The sequence below is a fragment of the Scyliorhinus torazame genome, chromosome 4, assembly GCF_047496885.1.
Source record: "Scyliorhinus torazame isolate Kashiwa2021f chromosome 4, sScyTor2.1, whole genome shotgun sequence".
NCBI classification, from domain to species: Eukaryota; Metazoa; Chordata; class Chondrichthyes; order Carcharhiniformes; family Scyliorhinidae; genus Scyliorhinus; species Scyliorhinus torazame.
Window position 1 is genome coordinate 362,751,028 of NC_092710.1, and position 24,550 is coordinate 362,775,577.

The 24,550-nt window shown below is 48.3% G+C and overlaps 1 protein-coding gene across 1 annotated transcript in view; it reads left to right on the forward strand.

The window, feature by feature from the left end:
* LOC140411222 (MAM domain-containing glycosylphosphatidylinositol anchor protein 1-like) overlaps positions 1 to 24,550 on the forward strand; it is an 875,194-nt gene that overhangs the window by 463,285 nt on the left and 387,359 nt on the right. The window contains exon 5 of the mRNA XM_072500330.1: positions 17,811 to 17,943. Within this exon, the coding sequence (XP_072356431.1) occupies positions 17,811 to 17,943 (133 nt within the window). The remainder of the gene's footprint in view (positions 1 to 17,810; positions 17,944 to 24,550) is intronic.

The following is a 24,550-nucleotide window of genomic DNA, read 5'->3' on the forward strand; positions in this document are numbered from 1 at the left end:
GCTATAACTCTTGCCCTGCGGTGTATACTTATCCCTTTCCATCATTAACGTAAACGTCACCGAATTGTGGTCACTGTCCCCAAAGTGCTCTCCTACCTCCAAATCCAACATCTGGCCTGGTTCATTACCCAAAACCAAATCCAACGTGGCCTCGCCTCTTGTTGGCCTGTCAACATATTGTTTCAGGAAACCCTCCTGCACACACTGTACAAAAAACGACCCATCTATTGTACTCGAACTATATCTTTTCCAGTCAATATTTGGAAAGTTAAAGTCTCCCATAATAACTACCCTGTTACTTTCGCTCATATCCAGAATCATCTTCGCCATCCTTTCCTCTACATCCCTAGAACTATTAGGAGGCCTATAAAAAACTCCCAACAGGGTGACCTCTCCTTTCCTGTTTCTAACTTCAGCCAATACTACCTCGGAAGAAGAGTCCCCATCTAGCATCCTCTCCGCCACCGTAATACTGCTCTTGACTAGCAGCGCCACACCTCCCCCTCTTTTGCCTCCTTCTCTGAGCTTACTAAAACACCTAAACCCCGGAACCTGCAACATCCATTCCTGTCCCTGCTCTATCCACGTCTCCGAAATGGCCACAACATCGAAGTCCCAGGTACCAACCCACGCTGCCAGTTCCCCTACCTTGTTTCGTATACTCCTGGCATTGAAGTAGACACACTTCAAACCACCTACCTGAACGCTGGCCCCCTCCTGCGACGTCAAATCTGTGCTCCTGACCTCTATACTCTCATTCTCCCTTACCCTAAAACTACAATCCAGGTTCCCATGCCCCTGCTGCATTAGTTTAAACCCCCCCAAAGAGCACTAACAAATCTCCCCCCCAGGATATTTGTGCCCCTCAGGTTCAGATGTAGACCATCCTGTCTGTAGAGGTCCCACCTTCCCCAGAAAGAGCCCCAGTTATCCAAAAATCTGAAACCCTCCCGCCTGCACCATCCCTGTAGCCACGTGTTTAAATGCTCTCTCTCCCTATTCCTCATCTCACTATCACGTGGCACGGGCAACAACCCAGAGATAACAACTCTGTTTGTTCTAGTTCTGAGCTTCCATCCTAGCTCCCTGAAAGCCTGCCTGACATCCTTGTCCCCTTTCCTACCTATGTCGTTGGTGCCAATGTGGACCACGACTTGGGGCTGCTCCCCCTCCCCCCTAAGGACCCGGAAAACACGATCCGAGACATCACGTACCCTTGCACCTGGGAGGCAACATACCAAACGTGAGTCTCTCACGCTCCCACAAAATCTCCTATCTGTGCCCCTGACTATAGAGTCCCCAATTACTAATGCTCTGCTCCTCTCCCCCCTTCCCTTCTGAGCAACAGGGACAGACTCCGTGCCAGAGGCCCGTACCCCATTGCTTACCCCTGGTAAGTCGTCCCCCCCACAAGTATCCAAAGCGGTATACTTGTTTCTCAGGGGAACGACCGCAGGGGATCCCTGCACTGACTGTTTTTTCCCAGTCCCGCTTACAGTTACCCACCTATCTCCAATCTTTGGTGTAACTAATTCCCTGAAGCTGCTATCTATGACCCCTTCTGCCTCCCGAATGATCCGAAGTTCTTCCAACTCCAGCTCCAGTTCCCTAACTCGGTCTTGGAGGAGCTGGAGATGGCAGCACTTCCTGCAGGTAAAATCAGCAGGGACACTAACTGCATCCCTCACCTCAAACATCCTGCAGGAGGAACATTGCACTCCCTTCCCTGCCATTCCTCTAACTTTCTACCAAGATCTGGCTAACAACTAAATTAAATTTTTATAAAAAAATAATAATAATATAATAAAAATATGGTACTTACCTCAGACCAATGGGTTTTATTATTAGGTTAGAGGAGGAGGGCGGGTGGGAGACACTACACGTGTAGTGTCTCGGGTTTCCTCTCCACCAGAATTTATTGGTGAGGGTCTTCCCAGACGTCCGCGGGTCGACTTCCTGATCCCGCCTAAAAAACTAATTTAAAGAAAAGAGAAAAAGTCTCAGCTCCTGCTGAAACTGACTCACCACTCACCAGCTGCTCTCACGCCGCCGAAATCGACTGGCCTGCCCCTGCAAAGAGAAGTGCTTTTAAAGGTTGACTTACCTCCCAGCACCCTCCTTCCGCAATGCTCCCGCTGAAACTGACTAACCAGCTGCTCTCACGCCACCGAAATCGACTGGCCTGCCCCTGCAAAGAGAAGTGCTTTTAAAGGTTGACTTACCTCCCAGCACCCTCCTTCCGCAATTCCTCCTAAAACTCAGTCCTAAATCTACTTCCCCTTATTTTGAGGCTATGCCCCCTAGTTCTGCTTTCACCCGCCAGTGGAAACAACCTGCCTGCATCTATCCTATATATTCCCTTCATAATCTTATATGTTTCAATAAAATCCCCCCCGCATCCTTCTAAATTCCAATGAGTACAGTCCCAGTCTACTCAACCTCTCCACGTAATCCAACCCCTTCAGCTCTGGGATTAACCTAGTGAATCTCCTCTGCACACCCTCCAGCGCCAGTACGTCCTTTCTCAGGTAAGGAGACCAGAACTGAACACAATACTCCAGGTGTGGCCTCGCTAACACCTTGTATAATTGCAGCAGAACCTCCCTAGTCTTAAACTCCATCCCTCTAGCAATGAAGGACAAAATTCCATTTGCCTTCTTAATCACCTGTAAACCAACTTTTTGCGACTCATGCACTAGCACACCCAGGTCTCTCTGCACAGCCATGATGTGGAGATGCCGGCGTTGGACTGGGGTGAGCACAGTAAGAAGTCTTACAACACCAGGTTAAAGTCCAACAGGTTTGTTTCGATGTCACTAGCTTTCGGAGCGCTGCTCCTTCCTCAGGTGAATGAAGGGGTGTGTTCCAGAAACATATATATAGACAAATTCAAAGATGCCAGACAATGCTTGGAATGCGAGCATTAGCAGGTGATTAAATCTTTACAGATCCAGAGATGGGGTAGCCCCAGGTTAATTGTGTCAAGCCAGGACAGTTGGTAGGATTTCGCAGGCCAGATGATGGGGGATGAATGTAATGCAACATGAATCCCAGGTCCCGGTTGAGGCCGCACTCGTGTGCGGAACTTGGCTATACATTTCTGCTCGCCGATTCTGCGTTGTCGCGTGTCCTGAAGGGTCACCGCACAGGACCTTAAACCGACGTTATACACCAGATACATCAATGACATTTTTGTCCTTTGGACCCACGGCGAAGAATCACTGAAACGACTCCATGATGACATCAATAAGTTCCATCCAACCATCAGGCTCACCATGGACTACTCTCCAAAATCAGTTGCATTCTTGGACACACTCGTCTCCATCAAGGACGGTCACCTCAGCACTTCGCTTTACCGCAAACCCACGGATAACCTCACAATGCTCCACTTCTCCAGCTTCCACCCTAGAACATAGAACAATACAGCGCAGTACAGGCCCTTCAGCCCACGATGTTGCACCGAAACAAAAGCCATCTAACCTACACTATGCCATTATCATCCATATGTTTATCCAATAAACTTTTAAATGCCCTCAATGTTGGCGAGTTCCCTATTGTAGCAGGTAGGGCATTCCGCGGCCTCACCACTCTTTGCGTAAAGAACCTACCTCTGACCTCTGTCCTATATCTATTACCCCTCAGTTTAAAGTTATGTCCCCTCGTGCCAGCCATTTCCATCTGCGGGAGAAGGCTCTCACTGTCCACCCTATCCAACCCCCTGATCATTTTGTATGCCTCTATTAAGTCTCCTCTTAACCTTCTTCTCTGCAACGAAAACAACCTCAAGTCCATCAGCCTTTCCTCATAAGATTTTCCCTCCATACCAGGCAACATGAGACATGGATAGAGGAGGGACAGGAATGGATGTTGCAGGTTCCGGGGTTTAGGTGTTTTAGTAAGCTCAGAGAAGGAGGCAAAAGAGGGGGAGGTGTGGCGCTGCTAGTCAAGAGCAGTATTACGGTGGCGGAGAGGATGCTAGATGGGGACTCTTCTGCCGAGGTAGTATGAGCTGAAGTTAGAAACAGGAAAGGAGAGGTCACCCTGTTGGGAGTTTTTTATAGGCCTCCTAATAGTTCTAGGGATGTAGAGGAAAGGATGGCGAAGATGATTCTGGATATGAGCGAAAGTAACAGGGTAGTTATTATGGGAGATTTTAACTTTCCAAATATTGACTGGAAAAGATATAGTTCGAGTACAATAGATGGGTCGTTTTTTGTACAGTGTGTGCAGGAGGGTTTCCTGAAACAATATGTTGACAGGCCAACAAGAGGCGAGGCCACGTTGGATTTGGTTTTGGGTAATGAACCAGGCCAGGTGTTGGATTTGGAGGTAGGAGAGCACTTTGGGGACAGTGACCACAATTCGGTGACGTTTACGTTAATGATGGAAAGGGATAAGTATACACCGCAGGGCAAGAGTTATAGCTGGGGGAAGGGCAATTATGATGCCATTAGACGTGACTTGGGGGGGATAAGGTGGAGAAGTAGGCTGCAAGTGTTGGGCACACTGGATAAGTGGGGCTTGTTCAAGGATCAGCTACTGCGTGTTCTTGATAAGTATGTACCGGTCAGACAGGGAGGAAGGCGTCGAGCGAGGGAACCGTGGTTTACCAAGGAAGTGGAATCTCTTGTTAAGAGGAAGAAGGAGGCCTATGTGAAGATGAAGTGTGAAGTTTCGGTTGGGGCGAGGGATAGTTACAAGGTAGCGAGGAAGGATCTAAAGAGAGAGCTAAGACGAGCAAGGAGGGGACATGAGAAGTATTTGGCAGGAAGGATCAAGGAAAACCCAAAAGCTTTCTATAGGTATGTCAGGAATAAGCGAATGACTAGGGAAAGAGTAGGACCAGTCAAGGACAGGGATGGGAAATTGTGTGTGGAGTCTGAAGAGATCGGCGAAATACTAAATGAATATTTTTCGTCAGTATTCACTCAGGAAAAAGATAATGTTGTGGAGGAGAATGCTGAGCCCCAGGCTAATAGAATAGATGGCATTGAGGTACGTAGGGAAGAGGTGTTGGCAATTCTGGACAGGCTGAAAATAGATAAGTCCCCGGGACCTGATGGGATTTATCCTAGGATTCTCTGGGAGGCCAGGGAAGAGATTGCTGGACCTTTGGCTTTGATTTTTATGTCATCATTGGCTACAGGAATAGTGCCAGAGGACTGGAGGATAGCAAATGTGGTCCCTTTGTTCAAAAAGGGGAGCAGAGACAACCCCGGCAACTATAGGCCGGTGAGCCTCACGTCTGTAGTGGGTAAAGTCTTGGAGGGGATTATAAGAGACAAGATTTATAATCATCTAGATAGGAATAATATGATCAGGGATAGTCAGCATGGCTTTGTGAAGGGTAGGTCATGCCTCACAAACCTTATTGAGTTCTTTGAGAAGGTGACTGAACAGGTAGACGATGGTAGAGCAGTTGATGTGGTGTATATGGATTTCAGCAAAGCGTTTGATAAGGTTCCCCACGGTAGGCTATTGCAAAAAATACGGAGGCTGGGGATTGAGGGTGATTTAGAGATGTGGATCAGAAATTGGCTAGCTGAAAGAAGACAGAGGGTGGTGGTTGATGGGAAATGTTCAGAATGGAGTACAGTCACAAGTGGAGTACCACAAGGATCTGTTCTGGGGCCGTTGCTGTTTGTCATTTTTATCAATGACCTAGAGGAAGGCGCAGAAGGGTGGGTGAGTAAATTTGCAGACGATACTAAAGTCGGTGGTGTTGTCGATAGTGTGGAAGGATGTAGAAGATTACAGAGGGATATAGATAAGCTGCAGAGCTGGGCCGAGAGGTGGCAAATGGAGTTTAATGTAGAGAAGTGTGGGGTGATTCACTTTGGAAGGAATAACAGGAATGCGGAATATTTGGCTAATGGTAAAGTTCTTGAAAGTGTGGATGAGCAGAGGGATCTAGGTGTCCATGTACATAGATCCCTGAAAGTTGCCACCCAGGTTGATAGGGTTGTGAAGAAGGCCTATGGAGTGTTGGCCTTTATTGGTAGAGGGATTGAGTTCCGGAGTCGGGAGGTCATGTTGCAGCTGTACAGAACTCTGGTCCGGCCGCATTTGGAGTATTGCGTACAGTTCTGGTCACCGCATTATAGGAAGGACGTGGAGGCTTTGGAGCGGGTGCAGAGGAGATTTACCAGGATGTTGCCTGGTATGGAGGGAAAGTCTTATGAGGAAAGGCTGATGGACTTGAGCTTGTTTTCGTTGGAGAGAAGAAGGTTAAGAGGAGACTTAATAGAGGCATACAAAATGATCAGGGGGTTGGATAGGGTGGACAGTGAGAGCCTTCTCCCGCGGATGGATATGGCTGGCACGAGGGGACATAACTTTAAACTGAGGGGTAATAGATATAGGACAGAGGTCAGAGGTAGGTTCTTTACGCAAAGAGTAGTGAGGCCGTGGAATGCCCTACCTGCTACAGTGGTGAACTCGCCAACATTGAGGGCATTTAAAAGTTTATTGGATAAACATATGGATGATAATGGCATAGTGTAGGTTGGATGGCTTTTGTTTCGGTGCAACATCGTGGGCCGAAGGGCCTGTACTGCGCTGTGTTGTTCTATGTTCTATGTTCTATACATCCTGGTAAATCTCCTCTGCACCCGCTCCAAAGCCTCCACGTCCTTCCTATAATGCGGTGACCAGAACTGTACGCAATACTCCAAATGCGGCCGTACCAGAGTTCTGTACAGCTGCAACATGACCTCCCGACTCCGGAACTCAATCCCTCTACCAATAAAGGCCAACACTCCATAGGCCTTCTTCACAACCCTATCAACCTGGGTGGCAACTTTCAGGGATCTATGTACATGGACACCTAGACCCCTCTGCTCATCCACACTTTCAAGAACTTTACCATTAGCCAAATATTCCGCATTCCTGTTATTCCTTCCAAAGTGAATCACCTCACACTTCTCTACATTAAACTCCATTTGCCACCTCTCAGCCCAGCTCTGCAGCTTATCTATATCCCTCTGTAACCTGCTACATCCTTCCACACTATCGACAACACCACCGACTTTATTATCGTCTGCAAATTTACTCACCCACCCTTCTGCGCCTTCCTCTAGGTCATTGATAAAAATGACAAACAGCAACGGCCCCAGAACAGATCCTTGTGGTACTCCACTTGTGACTGTACTCCATTCTGAACATTTCCCATCAACCACCACCCTCTGTCTTCTTTCAGCTAGCCAATTTCTGATCCACATCTCTAAATCACCCTCAATCCCCAGCCTCCGTATTTTTTGCAATAGCCTACCTTATCAAACGCTTTGCTGAAATCCATATACACCACATCAACTGCTCTACCCTCGTCTACCTGTTCAGTCACCTTCTCAAAGAACTCAATAAGGTTTGTGAGGCATGACCTACCCTTCACAAAGCCATGCTGACTATCCCTGATCATATTATTCCTATCTAGATGATTATAAATCTTGTCTCTTATAATCCCCTCCAAGACTTTACCCACTACAGACGTGAGGCTCACCGGTCTATAATTGCCGGGGTTGTCTCTGCTCCCCTTTTTGAACAAAGGGACCACATTTGCTGTCCTCCAGTCCTCTGGCACTATTCCTGTAGCCAATGATGACATAAAAATCAAAGCCAAAGGTCCAGCAATCTCTTCCTTGGCCTCCCAGAGAATCCTAGGATAAATCCCATCAGGTCCCGGGGACTTATCTATTTTCAGCCTGTCCAGAATTGCCAACACCTCTTCCCTACGTACCTCAATGCCATCTATTCTATTAGCCTGGGGCTCAGCATTCTCCTCCACAACATTATCTTTTTCCTGAATGAATACTGACGAAAAATATTCGCAGTAAGGAAACACAGTGGTTAGCACTGTTACTTCACTGCGCCAAGGTCCAGGTTCGATTCCCGGCTTGGGTCACTGTCTGTGCGGAGTCTGCACGTTCTCCCCGTGTCTGCGTGGGTTTCCTCCGGGTGCTCCGGTTTCCTCCCACAGTCCCAAAAGAATGTGGCGACCAGGGGCTTTTCACAGTAACTTCATTGCAGTGTTAATGTGAGCCTACTTGTGTCAATAAACATTATTAAATTAAATTAAAACCGGCCCTTCGGCCCAGCTTGTCGATGCCGCCCAGTTTCTCTCACTAAGCTAGTCCCACTTGCCCACATTTGGCCCATATCCCTCTATACCCACCCTGCCCATGGAACTGTCTAACTGCTTTTTAAAGGACAAGATTGTACCCGCCTCTACCACTACCTCTGGCAGCTCGTTCCAGACACTCACCACCCTCTGTGTGAAGAAATGTCCCCTCTGGTCTCTCTTGCATCTCTCCCCTCTCACCTTAAACCTATGCCCTCTAGTTCTAGAATCCTCTCCCTTTGGGACAAGATGTTGACTATCTACCTTATCGATGCCCCTCATTATTTTATAGACCTCGATAAGATCACCCCTAAGCCTCCTACGCTCCAGGGAAAAAAGTCCAAGTCTATCCAGCCTCTCCTTATAACTCAGACCATCAAGTCCCGGCAACATCCTAGTAAATCTCTTCTAGACTATTTCTAGTTTAACAATATCCTTCCTATAATAGAGTGACCAGAACTGAACACAGTATTCCATGTGTGGTCTCAGCAATGTCTGGTACAACTTCAACAAGACGTCCCAACTCCTGTATTCAATGTTCTGACCAATGAAACCAAGCATGCCGAATGCCTTCTTCACCACCCTGTCCACCTGCGACTCCACCTTCAAGGAGCTATGAACCTGTACCCCTAGATCTCTTTGTTCTGTAACTCTCCCCAACGCCATACCATTAACTGAGTAGGTCCTGCCCCGATTCGATCGACCAAAACGCATCACCTCACATTTATCCAAATTAAACTCCATTGGCCCACTGGCCCAATTGATCAAGATCTGATTGGAATCCTAGATAACCTCCTTCATGGGCACAGGGTGGCACGGTAGCACAGTGGTTAGCACAGTTGCTTCGAAGCTCCAGGGTCCCAGGTTCCATTCCCCGCTGGGTCACTGTCTGTGCGGAGTCTGCACGTTCTCCCCGTGTGTGCGTGGGTTTCCTCCGGGTGCTCCGGTTTCCTCCCACAGTCCAAAGATGTGCGGGTTAGGTGGATTGGCAATGCTAAAGTTTCCCTTAGTGTCCTAAAAATAGGTTAGGTGGGGTTACTGGGTTACGGGGTTACGGGGATAGGGTGTGGGATTAAGTGGGGCGCTCTTTCCAAGGGCCGGTGCAGACTCATATATACATAGAGACATAGAAGATAGGAGCCGGAGGAGGCCTTTTGGCCCTTCGAGCCCGCTCCGCCATTCATCACCATCATGGCTGATCATCCAACTCAGTAGCCTAATCCTGCTTTCTCCCCATAGCCTTCGGTCCCATTCTCCCCAAGGGCTATATCCAGCCGCCTCTTGAATATATTCAAAGTTTTAGCATCAACTACTTCCTGTGGTGATGAATTCCACAGGCTCACCACTCTCTGTGTGAAGAAATGTCTCCTTGGGCGTCATTCTCTGACCCCCCGCCGGGTCGGAGAATTGCCGGGGGCTGCTGTGAATCCCGCCCCTGCCGGTTGCCGAAGTCTCCGGCACCGGAGATTGGGCGGGGGCGGGAATCGCGCCGCGCCGGTTGGCGGGCCCCCCCGCTCGATTCTCCGGCCCGGATGGGCCGAAGTCCCGCCGATAAATTGCCTGTCCCGCCGGCGTGGATTAAACCACCTTTTGAACGGCGGGACAAGGCGGCCTGGGCAGGCTCCGGGGTCCTGGGGGGGGCGCGGGGTGATCTGGCTCCGGGGGGTGCCCCCACGGTGGCCTGGCCCGCGATCGGGCCCCACCGATCCGCGGGCGGGCCTGTGCCGTGGGGGCACTCTTTCCCTTCCGCCTTCGCCACGGTCTCCACCATGGCTGAGGTGGAAGAGACTCCCTCCACTGCGCATGCGTGGGAAACTGTCAGCGGCCGCTGACGCTCCCGCGCATGCGCCGCCCCGAGATGTCATTTCCGCGCCAGCTGGTGGGGCAACAAAGGCCGTTTCCGCCAGCTGGCGGGGCGGAAATTCCTCCGGCGCCGACCTAGCCCCTCAATGTTGGGGCTCGGCCCCCAAACATGCGGAGCATTCCGCACCTTTGGGGCGGCGCGATGCCCGTCTGATTGGCGCCGTTTTGGGCGCCAGTCGGCGGACATCGCGCCGTTTCGGGAGAATTTTGCCCCTTATCTCTGTCCGAAATGGTTTACCCTGAATCCTCAGACTGTGACCCCTGGTTCTGGACACACCCACCATCGGGAACATCCTTCCTGCATCTACCCTGTCCAGTCCCCCCCCCACCATCGGGAACATCCTTCCTGCATCGACCCTGTCCAGTCCCCCCCACCATCGGGAACATCCTTCCTGCATCCACCCTGTCCAGTCCCCCCCACCATCGGGAACATCCTTCCTGCATCGACCCTGTCCAGTCCCCCCCACCATCGGGAACATCCTTCCTGCATCCACCCTGTCCAGTCCCCCCCACCATCGGGAACATCCTTCCTGCATCGACCCTGTCCAGTCCTGTTAGAATTTTATAGTCTCTATGAGATCCCCCCTCATTCTTCTGAACTCCAGCGAGAACAATCCCAACCGAGTCAATCTCTCCTCATATGACAGTCCCACCATCCCTGGAATCAGTCTGGTAAACCTTCGCTGCTCTCCCTCGAGAGCAAGAACATCCTTCCTCAGAGAAGGAGACCAAAACTGCCCACAATACTCCCGGTGTGGCCTCACCAAGGCCCTGTATAATTGCAGCAACACATCCCTGCTTCTATACTCGAAACCTCTCGCAATGAAGGCCAACATACCATTAGCCTTCTTTACCGCCTGCTGCACCTGCAGCTTACCTTCAGCGACTGGTGCACAAGGACACCCAGGTCCCGCTGCACACTCCCCTCTCCCAATCTACAACCATTCAGGTAGTAATCTGCCTTCCTGTTTTTGCTTCCAAAGTGAATAACCTCACACTTATCCAAATTATACTGCATCTGCCATTGGTTTGCCCACTCGCCCAACCTGTCCAGATCTTGCTGTAGGATCCCTGCATCCTCATCACAATTCACCCTCATGCCTAACTTGGTGTCATCTGCAAACTTTGAGATGTTACATTTTGTTCCCTCATCCAAATCATTAATATATATTGTGAATAGCTGGGGTCCCAACACCGATCCCTGTGGTACCCCACTGGTTACTGCCTGCCAATTTGAAAAGGACCCATTAATCCCGACTCGTTTCCTCTCTGCCAACCAGTTTTCTATCCACCTCAATACATTTCCCCCAATCCCATGCGCTTTAGAACAAAGAACAAAGAAACGTACAGCACAGGAACAGGCCCTTCGGCCCTCCAAGCGTTTGATAAGGTTCCCCACGGTAGGCTATTGCAAAAAATACGGAGGCTGGGGATTGAGGGTGATTTAGAGATGTGGATCAGAAATTGGCTAGCTGAAAGAAGACAGAGGGTGGTGGTTGATGGGAAATGTTCAGAATGGAGTACAGTCACAAGTGGAGTACCACAAGGATCTGTTCTGGGGCCGTTGCTGTTTGTCATTTTTATCAATGACCTAGAGGAAGGCGCAGAAGGGTGGGTGAGTAAATTTGCAGACGATACTAAAGTCGGTGGTGTTGTCGATAGTATGGAAGGATGTAGCAGGTTACAGAAGGATATAGATAAGCTGCAGAACTGGGCTGAGAGGTGGCAAATTGAGTTTAATGTAGACAAGTGTGAGGTGATTCACTTTGGAAGGAATAACAGGAATGCGGAATATTTGGCTAATGGAAAAGTTCTTGAAAGTGTCGATGAGCAGAGGGATCTAGGTGTCCATGTACATAGATCCCTGAAAGTTGCCACCCAGGTTGATAGGGTTGTGAAGAAGGCCTATGGAGTGTTGGCCTTTATTGGTAGGGGGATTGAGTTCCGGAGTCGGGAGGTCATGTTGCAGCTGTACAGAACTCTGGTATGGCCGCATTTGGAGTATTGCGTACAGTTCTGGTCACCGCATTATAGGAAGGACGTGGAGGCTTTGGAGCGGGTGCAGAGGAGATTTACCAGGATGTTGCCTGGTATGGAGGGAAAATCTTATGAGGAAAGGCTGATGGACTTGAGGTTGTTTTCGTTGGAGAGAAGAAGGTTAAGAGGAGACTTAATAGAGGCATGCAAAATGATCAGGGGGTTGGATAGGGTGGACAGTGAGAGCCTTCTCCCGCGGATGGAAATGGCTAGCACGAGGGGACATAACTTTAAACTGAGGGGTAATAGATATAGGACAGAGGTCAGAGGTAGGTTCTTTACGCAAAGAGTAGTGAGGCCGTGGAATGCCCTACCTGCTACAGTAGTGAACTCACCAACATTGAGGGCATTTAAAAGTTTATTGGATAAACATATGGATGATAATGGCATAGTGTAGGTTAGATGGCTTTTGTTTTGGTGCAACATCGTGGGCCGAAGGGCCTGTACTGCGCTGTATTGTTCTATGTTCAATGTTCTAAGCCCGTGCCGACCATGCTGCCCGACTAAACTACAATCTTCTACACTTCCTGGGTCCGTATCCCTCTATTCCCATCCTATTAATGTATTTGTCAAGATGCCCCTTAAATGTCACTATCGTCCCTGCTTCCACCACATCCTCCGGCAGCGAGTTCCAGGCACCCACTACCCTCTGCGTAAAAAACTTGCCTCGTACATCTACTCTAAACCTTGCCCCTCTCACCTTAAACCTATGCCCCCTAGTAATTGACCCCTCCACCCTGGGGAAAAGCCTCTGACTATCCACTCTGTCTATGCCCCTCATAATTTTGTAGACCTCTATCAGGTCTCCCCTCAACCTCCTTCGTTCCAGTGAGAACAAACCGAGTTTATTCAATCGCACCTCATAGCTAATGCCCTCCATACCAGGCAACATTCTGGTAAATCTCTTCTGCACCCTCTCTAAAGCCTCCACATCCTTCTGGTAGTGTGGCGACCAGAATTGAACACTATACTCCAAGAGTGGCCTAACTAAGGTTCTATACAGCTGCAACATGGCTTGCCAATTCTTATACTCAATGCCCCGGCCAATGAAGGCAAGCATGCCGTATGCCTTCTTGACTACCTTCTCCACCTGTGTTGCCCCTTTCAATGACCTGTGGACCTGTACTCCTAGATCTCTTTGACTTTCAATACTCTTGAGGGTTCTACCATTCACTGTATATTCCCTACCTGCATTAGACCTTCCAAAATGCATTACCTCACATTTGTCCGGATTAAACTCCATCTGCCATCTCTCCGCCCAAGTGTCCAAACAATCTAAATCCTGCTGTATCCTCTGACAGTCCTCATCGCTATCCACAATTCCACCAACCTTTGTGTCGTCTGCAAACTTACTAATCAGACCAGTTACATTTTCCTCCAAATCATTTATATATACTACAAAGAGCAAAGGTCCCAACACTGATCCCTGTGGAACACCACTGGTCACAGCCCTCCAATTAGAAAAGCATCCTTCCATTGCTACTCTCTGCCTTCTATGGCCTAGCCAGTTCTGTATCCACCTTGCCAGCTCCCCACTGATCCCGTGTGACTTCACCTTTTGTACTAGTCTACCATGAGGGACCTTGTCAAATGCCTTACTGAAGTCCATATAGACAACCCTACCTGCATTAATCATCTTTGTGACCTCAAAAAACTCTAGTGAGACACGACCTCCCCTTCATAAAACCATGCTGCCTCTCACTAATACGTCCATTTGCTTCCAAATGGGAGTAGATCCTGTCTCGAAGAAATCTCTCCAGTAATTTCCCTACCACTGAAGTAAGGCTCACCGGCCTGTAGTTCCCTGGATTATCCTTGCTACCCTTCTGAAACAGAGGAACAACATTGGCTATTCTCCAGTCCTCCGGGACATCCCCTGAAGACAGTGAGGATTCAATAATTTCTGTCAAGGCCTCAGCAATTTCCTCTCCAGCCTCCTTCAGTATTCTGGGGTAGATCCCATCAGGCCCTGGGGACCTATCTACCTTAATATTTTTTAAGACACCCAACACCTCGTCTTTTTGGATCACAATGTGACCCAGGCTATCTACACCCCCTTCTCCAGACTCAACATCTACCAATTCCTTCTCTTTGGTGAATACTGATGCAAAGTATTCATTTAGTACCTCGCCCATTTCCTCTTGCTCCACACATAGATTCCCTTGCCTATCCTTCAGTGGGCCAACCCTTTCCCTGGCTACCCTCTTGCTTTTTATGTACGTGTAAAAAGCCTTGGGATTTTCCTGAACCCTATTTGCCAATGACTTTTCGTGACCCCTTCTAGCCCTCCTGACTCCTTGCTTAAGTTCCTTCCTACTTTCCTTTTATTCCACGCAGGCTTCGTCTGTTCCCAGCCTTTTAGCCCTGACAAATGCCTCCTTTTTCTTTTTGACGAGGCCTACAATATCTCTCGTTATCCAAGGTTCCCGAAAGTTGCCGTATTTATCCTTCTTCCTCACAGGAACATGCCGGTCCTGAATTCCTTTCAACTGACACTTGAAAGCCTCCCACATGTCAGATGTTGATTTGCCCTCAAACATCCGCCCCCAATCTATGTTCTTCAGTTCCCGCCTAATATTGTTATAATTAGCCTTCCCCCAATTTAGTACATTCATCCTAGGACCACTCTTATCCTTGTGCACCAGTACTTAAAACTTACTGAATTGTGGTCACTGTTGCCGAAATGCTCCCCTACTGAAACATCTACCACCTGGCCGGGCTCATTCCCCAATACCAGGTCCAGTACCACCCCTTCCCTAGTTGGACTGTCTACATATTGTTTTAAGAAGCCCTCCTGGCTGCTCCTTACAAACTCCGCCCCATCTAAGCCCCTGGCACTAAGTGAGTCCCAGTCAATATTGGGGAAGTTGAAGTCTCCCATCACCACAACCCTGTTGTTATTACTCTTTTCCAAAATCTGTCTACCTATCTGCTCCTCTATCTCCCGCTGGCTGTTGGGAGGCCTGTAGTAAACCCCCAACATTGTGACTGCACCCTTCGTATTCCTGATCTCTACCCATATAGCCTCACTGCCCTCTGAGGTGTCCTCCCGCAGTACAGCTGTGATATTCTCCCGAACCAGTAGCGCAACTCCGCCTCCCCTTTTACATCCCCCTCTATCCCGCCTGAAACATCTAAATGCTGGAAGGTTTAGCTGCCAATCCTGCCCTTCCCTCAACCAGGTCTCTGTAATGGCAACAACATCATAGTTCCAAGTACTCATCCAAGCTCTAAGTTCATCTGCCTTACCCGTAATACTTCCTGCATTAAAACATATGCGCTTCAGGCCACCAGACCCGCTGTGTTCAGCAACTTCTCCCTGTCTGCTCTGCCTCAGAGCCATACTGGCCCTATTCCCTAGTTCTCCCTCAATTCTCTCACCTTCTGTCCTATTGCTCCCGTGCCCACCCCCCTGCCATACTAGTTTAAACCCTCCCTTAATCTTGCACAATAATCTCTTACGTGAGATTTTGTCAAACGCCTTCTGAAAGTCCAAATATACCACATCGACTGGCTCCCCCTTATCGACTGTACTGGTTACATCTTCAAAGAATTCCAACAGATTTGTCAAGCATGATTTTCCCTTCATAAATCCATGCTGACTCTGACTGATCCTGCCACTGCTTTCTAAATGTTCCGCTATAAAGTCCTTGATAATGGGTTCAAGCATTTTCCCCACTACCGATGTTAGGCTGACTGGTCTGTAATTCTCTGCTTTCTCTCTACCTCCCTTTTTCAATATCGGAGTGATGTGAGCTACTCTCCAATCTGCAGGGACAGTTCCAGAGTCTATAGAATCCCGGAAGATGACCACCAATACATCCACTATTCCCAGAGCCACCTCGGGAAGCACTCTGGGATGCAGATTCTCAGGCCCCGGGGATTTATCCACCTTCAATCCCATCAGTTTTCCCAGCACCATTTCTCTACTAATGTTGTCTCCCTCAGTTCTTCTCCTCTCACTGAACCTTTCATTCTCCAGCATTTCTGGGACTGTGGCGAATGTCAGGACAAACCAGGTTCGATCAGAATATTTTGGTCTGTGAAGGGGACGAGACAAGGGACGTCCACTCTCCCCACTACTGTTTACCCTGGTCATAGAGCCTCTGGCAATGGCGCTGCGAGCGGGGGATAGTGAGAGGGGGGTAGAACATAGGGTCTTGCTCTCTGTGGACAATCTGCTCCTTTAAAGTCTAACCCCGAATGGAACACCTGCCCGACCAATCCCTTCCTGAATCTGGTCGCCCACCTTCAGGTGTGTCTCCTGCAACATGGCCACGTTCGCCTTCAGTTGCCTCAAGTGTGCGAACACACGGGCCCTTTTGATGAAATGAAAATGAAATGAAAATCGCTTATTGTCACACGGAGGCTTCAAATGAAGTTACTGTGAAAAGCCCCTAGTCGCCACATTCCGGCGCCTGTTCGGGGAGGCTGGTACGGGAATTGAACCGTGCTGCTGGCCTGCCTTGGTCTGCCTTCAAAACCAGCGATTTGGCCCAGTGCTAAACCAGCCCCTGGTAGGCCCATGCAGTCCCCGAACATTCCACCTAATCAACCTGGTCGGGGGGGCAACCCCCCCATTGCCGATCAACCATAACCTCTCCTCGGCCAATCTGCGGCCCATGGACCGCACTTCCCCTGTCCCGCCCTCGGGCCACTACCGTCATCAACCCTCCTCCTCTTTGAAAGTCCCCTCCCTGTCAGCAGTCAAACCCCCCCCCCCCCCCCCGCCCAATCCCCTCACTCCCACCTCCCCCACATCGATCCTCAGCTCCCCCCCCACTTTGCTTCCGTGAACTAGCCTGCCCAGCTGGCCTGGCAGCCCCCGCCCATGGCGCCCAGCGTCCTACCCCCCCCCCCCCCCCACTGATTCCCCTCCCCCCCCGCTCTTAGTGCAAACAGTCGAAATAAAGGCAAGAAGTAAAATCAAAGAAACAATCCCTCCCAAGGTCCGAACACAAAGACCGCCCCCCCCACATCTCTTAAAGCGCAGTAAACCGGCCTAACCCCAACCAGAACCGAAAAGCAGAAAAAACAAAAAAAATCCGAACAACATAACAGAAACCCAAAGATTTTCACAACATAGTTCAGTTCTCCTCAATCCAAGTTCACGGTCCTCCTTCTCCTGCCCGCCCATTCTCCTTCATAAACCCGCTGCCTCCTCCTCCGAGCCAAAGACCAACTCCCGAACCCCAGAGGTCACCCAAAGGCAAGCCGGGTACAGGAGTCCGAACTTCACGCCGTTCTTGTCCAGGGCCGACTTGACCTTATTAAAGCTCGCCCTCCTCTTCGTCAGCTCTGCCCCCGGGCCCTGATACACCCGAATCTCGCCACCTTCCCAGGCACAAGGCCTCGCCTTGTCCAGGAACCGATCGTGCCACCATCGCCCTCGGCTCACCCTGCCTGGGGTATGTGCAGCAGTGCCCTGTGGGCTCGATGAAGAGTCGGAAGATTCTGGCCTCTGGTTCTCTCTCCTCAGATGCTGCCCACACAGGCTCAGTTTTTCCAACATTTTCAGTTTTGTTTATCCCCTCTTCCGTCTCCTGCTGCTCAGCCGGTTTCCTACCCAGGTCAACGCTTCAACGTTTAACAAAATGATTCTAATCAGGGGTTTTATCAAATACCACCTCAAAGTAATACCTATTGATATTTCCCTCTTGAGTTCTATTTGTTAGCCCAGACAATTTTCAAAGAGACATTCATTTTATTGTGAATATTTGAAGTGGAATGCAATTTATCCAGATTGGATGCTGCGGATCATAACCATGAACTAAAACTCGTGTTTTGCTGACAGGGTGAAACAAAAGTTTTGAAACTGAAGGATCTGAGGCCCCGGGATTATGCAAACTTCAGCTGCCTGGTGTCAGTCAGAAACGTGTGTGAAATACCCGACAAATCCACGTCGTTCCTGCTGAAAAATACCACAGGTCAGTGATTGACTCACTCTCCGCATTTTAGTGGGAGTGTCATTGGAGGCAATGATCCACGGCACTAAAATCACACGCTGTTCAAATTAAACCTTCACAGCAATGGAAAATGTGAGTGAGAAAGAGAGAGAGAGAGAGAAAAAGCGTGTGCCAAGAGAGAGAGAGAGTGAAAGAAATAGTGAAGGCGAGCAGAATGACAGAGAGAGAGAGTGAAATAAACCACACTTAGAATACATTCCCGATCCTAACCACACTCTCAGACAGTACATTCCAGATCCTAACCACACTCTCAGTACATTCCAGACCCTAACCACACTCTCAGTACATTCCAGATCCTAACCACATTCTCAGAACATTCCAGATCCTAACCACACTCTCAGACAGTACATTCCAGATCCTAACCACACTCTCAGTACATTACAGATCCTAACCACACTCTCAGTACATTCCAGACCCTAACCACACTCTCAGTACATTCCAGATCCTAACCACATTCTCAGAACATTCCAGATCCTAACCACACTCTCAGTACATTCCAGATCCTAACCACATTCTCAGAACATTCCAGACCCTAACCACACTCTCAGACAGTACATTCCAGATCCTAACCACACTCTCAGTACATTCCAGATCCTAACCACACTCTCAGACAGTACATTCCAGATCCTAACCACACTCTTAGTACATTCCGGATCCTAACCACATTCTCAGTACATTCCAGATCCTAACCACACTCTCAGTACATTCCAGATCCTAACCACACTCTCAGTACATTCCAGATCCTAACCACACTCTCAGTACATTCCAGATCCTAACCACACTCTCAGTACATTCCAGATCCTAACCACACTCTCAGACAGTACATTCCAGATCCTAACCAGACTCTCAGTACATTACAGATCCTAACCACACTCTCAGTACATTCCAGACCCTAATCACACTCTCAGTACATTCCAGATCCTAACCACACTCTCAGTACATTCCAGATACTAACCAGACTCTCAGTACATTCCAGATCCTAACCACTCTCAGTACATTCCAGACCCTAACCACACTCTCAGACAGTACATTCCAGATCCTAACCACACTCTCAGACAGTACATTCCAGATCCTAACCACACTCTCAGACAGTACATTCCAGATCCTAACCACACTCTCAGTACATTCCAGATCCTAACCACACTCTCAGTACATTCCACATCCTAACCACACTCTCAGACAGTACATTCCAGATCCTAACCACACTCTCAGTACATTCCAGATCCTAACCACACTCTCAGTACATTCCAGACCCTGACCACACTCTCAGTACATTCCAGATCCTAACCACACTCTCAGTACATTCCAGATCCTAACCACACTCTCAGTACATTCCACATCCTAACCACACTCTCAGACAGTACATTCCAGATCCTAACCACACTCTCAGTACATTCCAGATCCTAACCACACTCTCAGTACATTCCAGACCCTGACCACACTCTCAGTACATTCCAGATCCTAACCACACTCTCAGTACATTCCAGATCCTAACCACACTCTCAGTACATTCCAGATCCTAACCACACTCTCAGTACATTCCAGATCCTAACCACACTCTCAGTACATTCCAGACCCTAACCACACTCTCAGTACATTCCAGATCCTAACCACACTCTCAGTACATTCCAGACCCTAACCACACTCTCAGTACATTCCAGGTCCTAACCACACTCTCAGACAGTACATTCCAGACCCTAACCACACTCTCAGTACATTCCAGATCCTAACCACATTCTCAGTACATTCGAGATCCTAACCACACTCTCAGTACATTCCAGACCCTAACCACACTCTCAGTACATTCCAGATCCCAACCACACTCTCAGTACATTCCAGACCCTAACCACACTCTCAGTACATTCCAGATCCTAACCACATTCTCAGTACATTCCAGATCCTAACCACACTCTCAGTACATTCCAGATCCTAACCACACTCTCAGTACATTCGAGATCCTAACCACACTCTCAGTACATTCCAGCTCCTAACCACACTCTCAGTACATTCCAGATCCTAACCACACTCTCAGTACATTCCAGATCCTAACCACACTCTCAGTACATTCCAGATCCTAACCACACTCTCAGACAGTACATTCCAGATCCTAACCACACTCTCAGTACATTCCAGACCCTAACCACACACTCAGTCCATTCCAGATCCTAACCACACTCCCAGTACATTCCAGATCCTAACCACACTCTCAGTACATTCCAGATCCTAACCACATTCTCAGTACATTCCAGATCCTAACCACACTCTCAGTACATTCCAGATCCTAACCACACTCTCAGTACATTCCAGATCCTAACCACACTCTCAGTACATTACAGATCCTAACCACACTCTCAGTACATTCCAGATCCTAACCACATTCTCAGTACATTCCAGATCCTAACCACACTCTCAGTATATTCCAGATCCTAACCACACTCTCAGTACATTCCAGATCCTAACCACACTCTCAGTACATTCCAGGCCCTAACCACATTCTCAGTACATTCCAGATCCTAACCACACACTCAGTACATTCCAGATCCTAACCACATTCTCAGTACATTCCAGGCCCTAACCACATTCTCAGTACATTCCAGATCCTAACCACACTCTCAGTACATTCCAGATCCTAACCACATTCTCAGTACATTCCAGGCCCTAACCACATTCTCAGTACATTCCAGATCCTAACCACACACTCAGTACATTCCAGATCCTAACCACATTCTCAGTACATTCCAGGCCCTAACCACATTCTCAGTACATTCCAGATCCTAACCACACTCTCAGTACATTCCAGATCCTAACCACATTCTCAGTACATTCCAGGCCCTAACCACATTCTCAGTACATTCCAGATCCTAACCACACACTCAGTACATTCCAGATCCTAACCATACTCTCAGTACATTCCAGATCCTAACCACACTCTCAGTACATTCCAGATCCTAACCACACTCTCAGTACATTCCAGATCCTAACCACAGTCTCAGTACATTCCAGATCCTAACCACACTCTCAGTACATTCCAGATCCTAACCACACTCTCAGTACATTCCAGATCCTAACCACACTCTCAGTACATTCCAGATCCGAACCACACTCTCAGTACATTCCAGATCCTAACCACACTCTCAGTACATTCCAGATCCTAACCACACTCTCAGTACATTCCAGATCCTAACCACACTCTCAGTACATTCCAGATCCTAACCACACTCTCAGTACATTCCAGATCCGAACCACAATCTCAGTACATTCCAGACCCTAACCACACTCTCAGTACATTCCAGATCCTAACCACACTCTCAGTACATTCCAGATCCTAACCACACGCTCAGTACATTCCAGATCCTAACCACACTCTCAGTACATTCCAGATCCTAACCACACTCTCAGTACATTCCAGATCCTAAACACACTCTCAGTACATTCCAGATCCTAACCACACTCTCAGTACATTCCAGATCCTAACCACACTCTCAGTACATTCGAGATCCTAACCACACTCTCAGTACATTCCAGCTCCTAACCACACTCTCAGTACATTCCAGATCCTAACCACACTCTCAGTACATTCCAGATCCTAACCACACTCTCAGTACATTCCAGATCCTAACCACACTCTCAGACAGTACATTCCAGATCCTAACCACACTCTCAGTACATTCCAGACCCTAACCACACACTCAGTCCATTCCAGATCCTAACCACACTCCCAGTACATTCCAGATCCTAACCACACTCTCAGTACATTCCAGATCCTAACCACATTCTCAGTACATTCCAGATCCTAACCACACTCTCAGTACATTCCAGATCCTAACCACACTCTCAGTACATTCCAGATCCTAACCACACTCTCAGTACATTACAGATCCTAACCACACTCTCAGTACATTCCAGATCCTAACCACATTCTCAGTACATTCCAGATCCTAACCACACTCTCAGTACATTCCAGATCCTAACCACACTCTCAGTACATTCCAGATCCTAACCACACTCTCAGTACATTCCAGGCCCTAACCACATTCTCAGTACATTCCAGATCCTAACCACACTCTCAGTACATTCCAGATCCTAACCACACTCTCAGTACATTCCAGGCCCTAACCACATTCTCAGTACATTCCAGATCCTAACCACACACTCAGTACATTCCAGATCCTAACCATACTCTCAGTACATTCCAGATCCTAACCACACTCTCAGTACATTCCAGATCCTAACCACACTCGCAGTACATTCCAGATCCGAACCACACTCTCAGTACATTCCAGATCCTAACCACACTCTCAGTACATTCCAGATCCTAACCACACTCTCAGTACATTCCAGATCCTAACCACACTCTCAGTACATTCCAGATCCTAACCACACTCTCAGTACATTCCAGATCCGAACCACAATCTCAGTACATTCCAGACCCTAACCACACTCTCAGTACATTCCAGATCCTAACCACACTCTCAGTACATTCCAGATCCTAACCACACTCTCAGTACATTCCAGATCCTAACCACACTCTCAGTACATTCCAGACCCTAACCACACTCTCAGTACATTCCAGATCCTAACCACACTCTCAGTACATTACAGATCCTAACCACACTCTCAGTACATTCCAGATCCTAACCACACTCTCAGTACATTCCAGATCCTAACCACACTCTCAGTACATTCCAGATCCTAACCACACTCTCAGTACATTCCAGATCCTAACCACACTCTCAGTACATTCCAGATCCTAACCACACTCTCAGTACATTCCAGATCCTAACCACACTCTCAGTACATTCCAGATCCTAACCACACGCTCAGTACATTCCAGATCCTAACCACACTCTCAGTACATTCCAGATCCTAACCACACTCTCAGTACATTCCAGATCCTAAACACACTCTCAGTACATTCCAGATCCTAACCACACTCTCAGTACATTCCAGATCCTAACCACACTCTCAGTACATTCCAGATCCTAACCACACGCTCAGTACATTCCAGATCCTAACCACACGCTCAGTACATTCCAGATCCTAACCACACTCTCAGTACATTCCAGATCCTAACCACACTCTCAGTACATTCCAGATCCTAACCACACTCTCAGTACATTCCAGATCCTAACCACACTCTCAGTAAATTCCAGATCCTAACCACACTCTCAGTACATTCCAGATCCTAACCACACTCTCAGTCCATTCCAGATCCTAACCACACTCTCAGTACATTCCAGATCCTAACCACATTCTCAGTACATTCCAGATCCTAACCACACTCTCAGTACATTCCAGATCCTAACCACACTCTCAGTACATTCCAGATCCTAACCACACTCTCAGTACATTCCAGATCCTAACCACACACTCAGTACATTCCAGACCCTAACCACACTCTCAGTACATTCCAGATCCTAACCACACTCTCAGTACATTACAGATCCTAACCACACTCTCAGTACATTCCAGATCCTAACCACACTCTCAGTACATTCCAGATCCTAACCACACTCTCAGTACATTCCAGATCCTAACCACACTGTCAGTACATTCCGGATCCTAACCACACTCTCAGTACATTCCAGATCCTAACCACACTCTCAGTACATTCCAGATCCTAACCACACTCTCAGTACATTCCAGATCCTAACCACACTCTCAGTACATTCCAGATCCTAACCACACTCTCAGTACATTCCAGATCCTAACCACAGTCTCAGTACATTCCAGATCCTAACCACACTCTCAGTACATTCCAGATCCTAACCACACTCTCAGTACATTCCAGATCCTAACCACATTGTCAGTACATTCCGGATCCTAACCACACTCTCAGTACATTCCAGATCCTAACCACACTCTCAGTACATTCCAGATCCGAACCACGCTCTCAGTACATTCCTGGCCGTCACCACACTCTCAGTACATTCCAGATCCTAACCACACTCTCAGTACATTCCAGATCCTAACCACACTCTCAGTACATTCCTGGCCCTAACCACACTCTCAGTACATTCCAGATCCTAACCACACTCTCAGTACATTCCAGATCCTAACCACACACTCAGTACATTCCAGACCCTAACCACACTCTCAGTACATTCCAGATCCTAACCACACTCTCAGTACATTCCAGATCCTAACCACACTCTCAGTACATTCCAGATCCTAACCACACTCTCAGTACATTCCAGATCCTAACCACACACTCAGTACATTCCAGACCCTAACCACACTCTCAGTACATTCCAGATCCTAACCACACTCTCAGTACATTCCAGATCCTAACCACACTCTCAGTACATTCCAGATCCTAACCACACTCTCAGTACATTCCAGATCCGAACCACACTCTCAGTACATTCCAGATCCTAACCACACTGTCAGTACATTCCGGATCCTAACCACACTCTCAGTACATTCCAGATCCTAACCACACTGTCAGTACATTCCAGATCCTAACCACACTCTCAGTACATTCCAGATCGTAACCACACTCTCAGTACATTCCGGATCCTAACCACACTCTCAGTACATTCCAGATCCTAACCACACTGTCAGTACA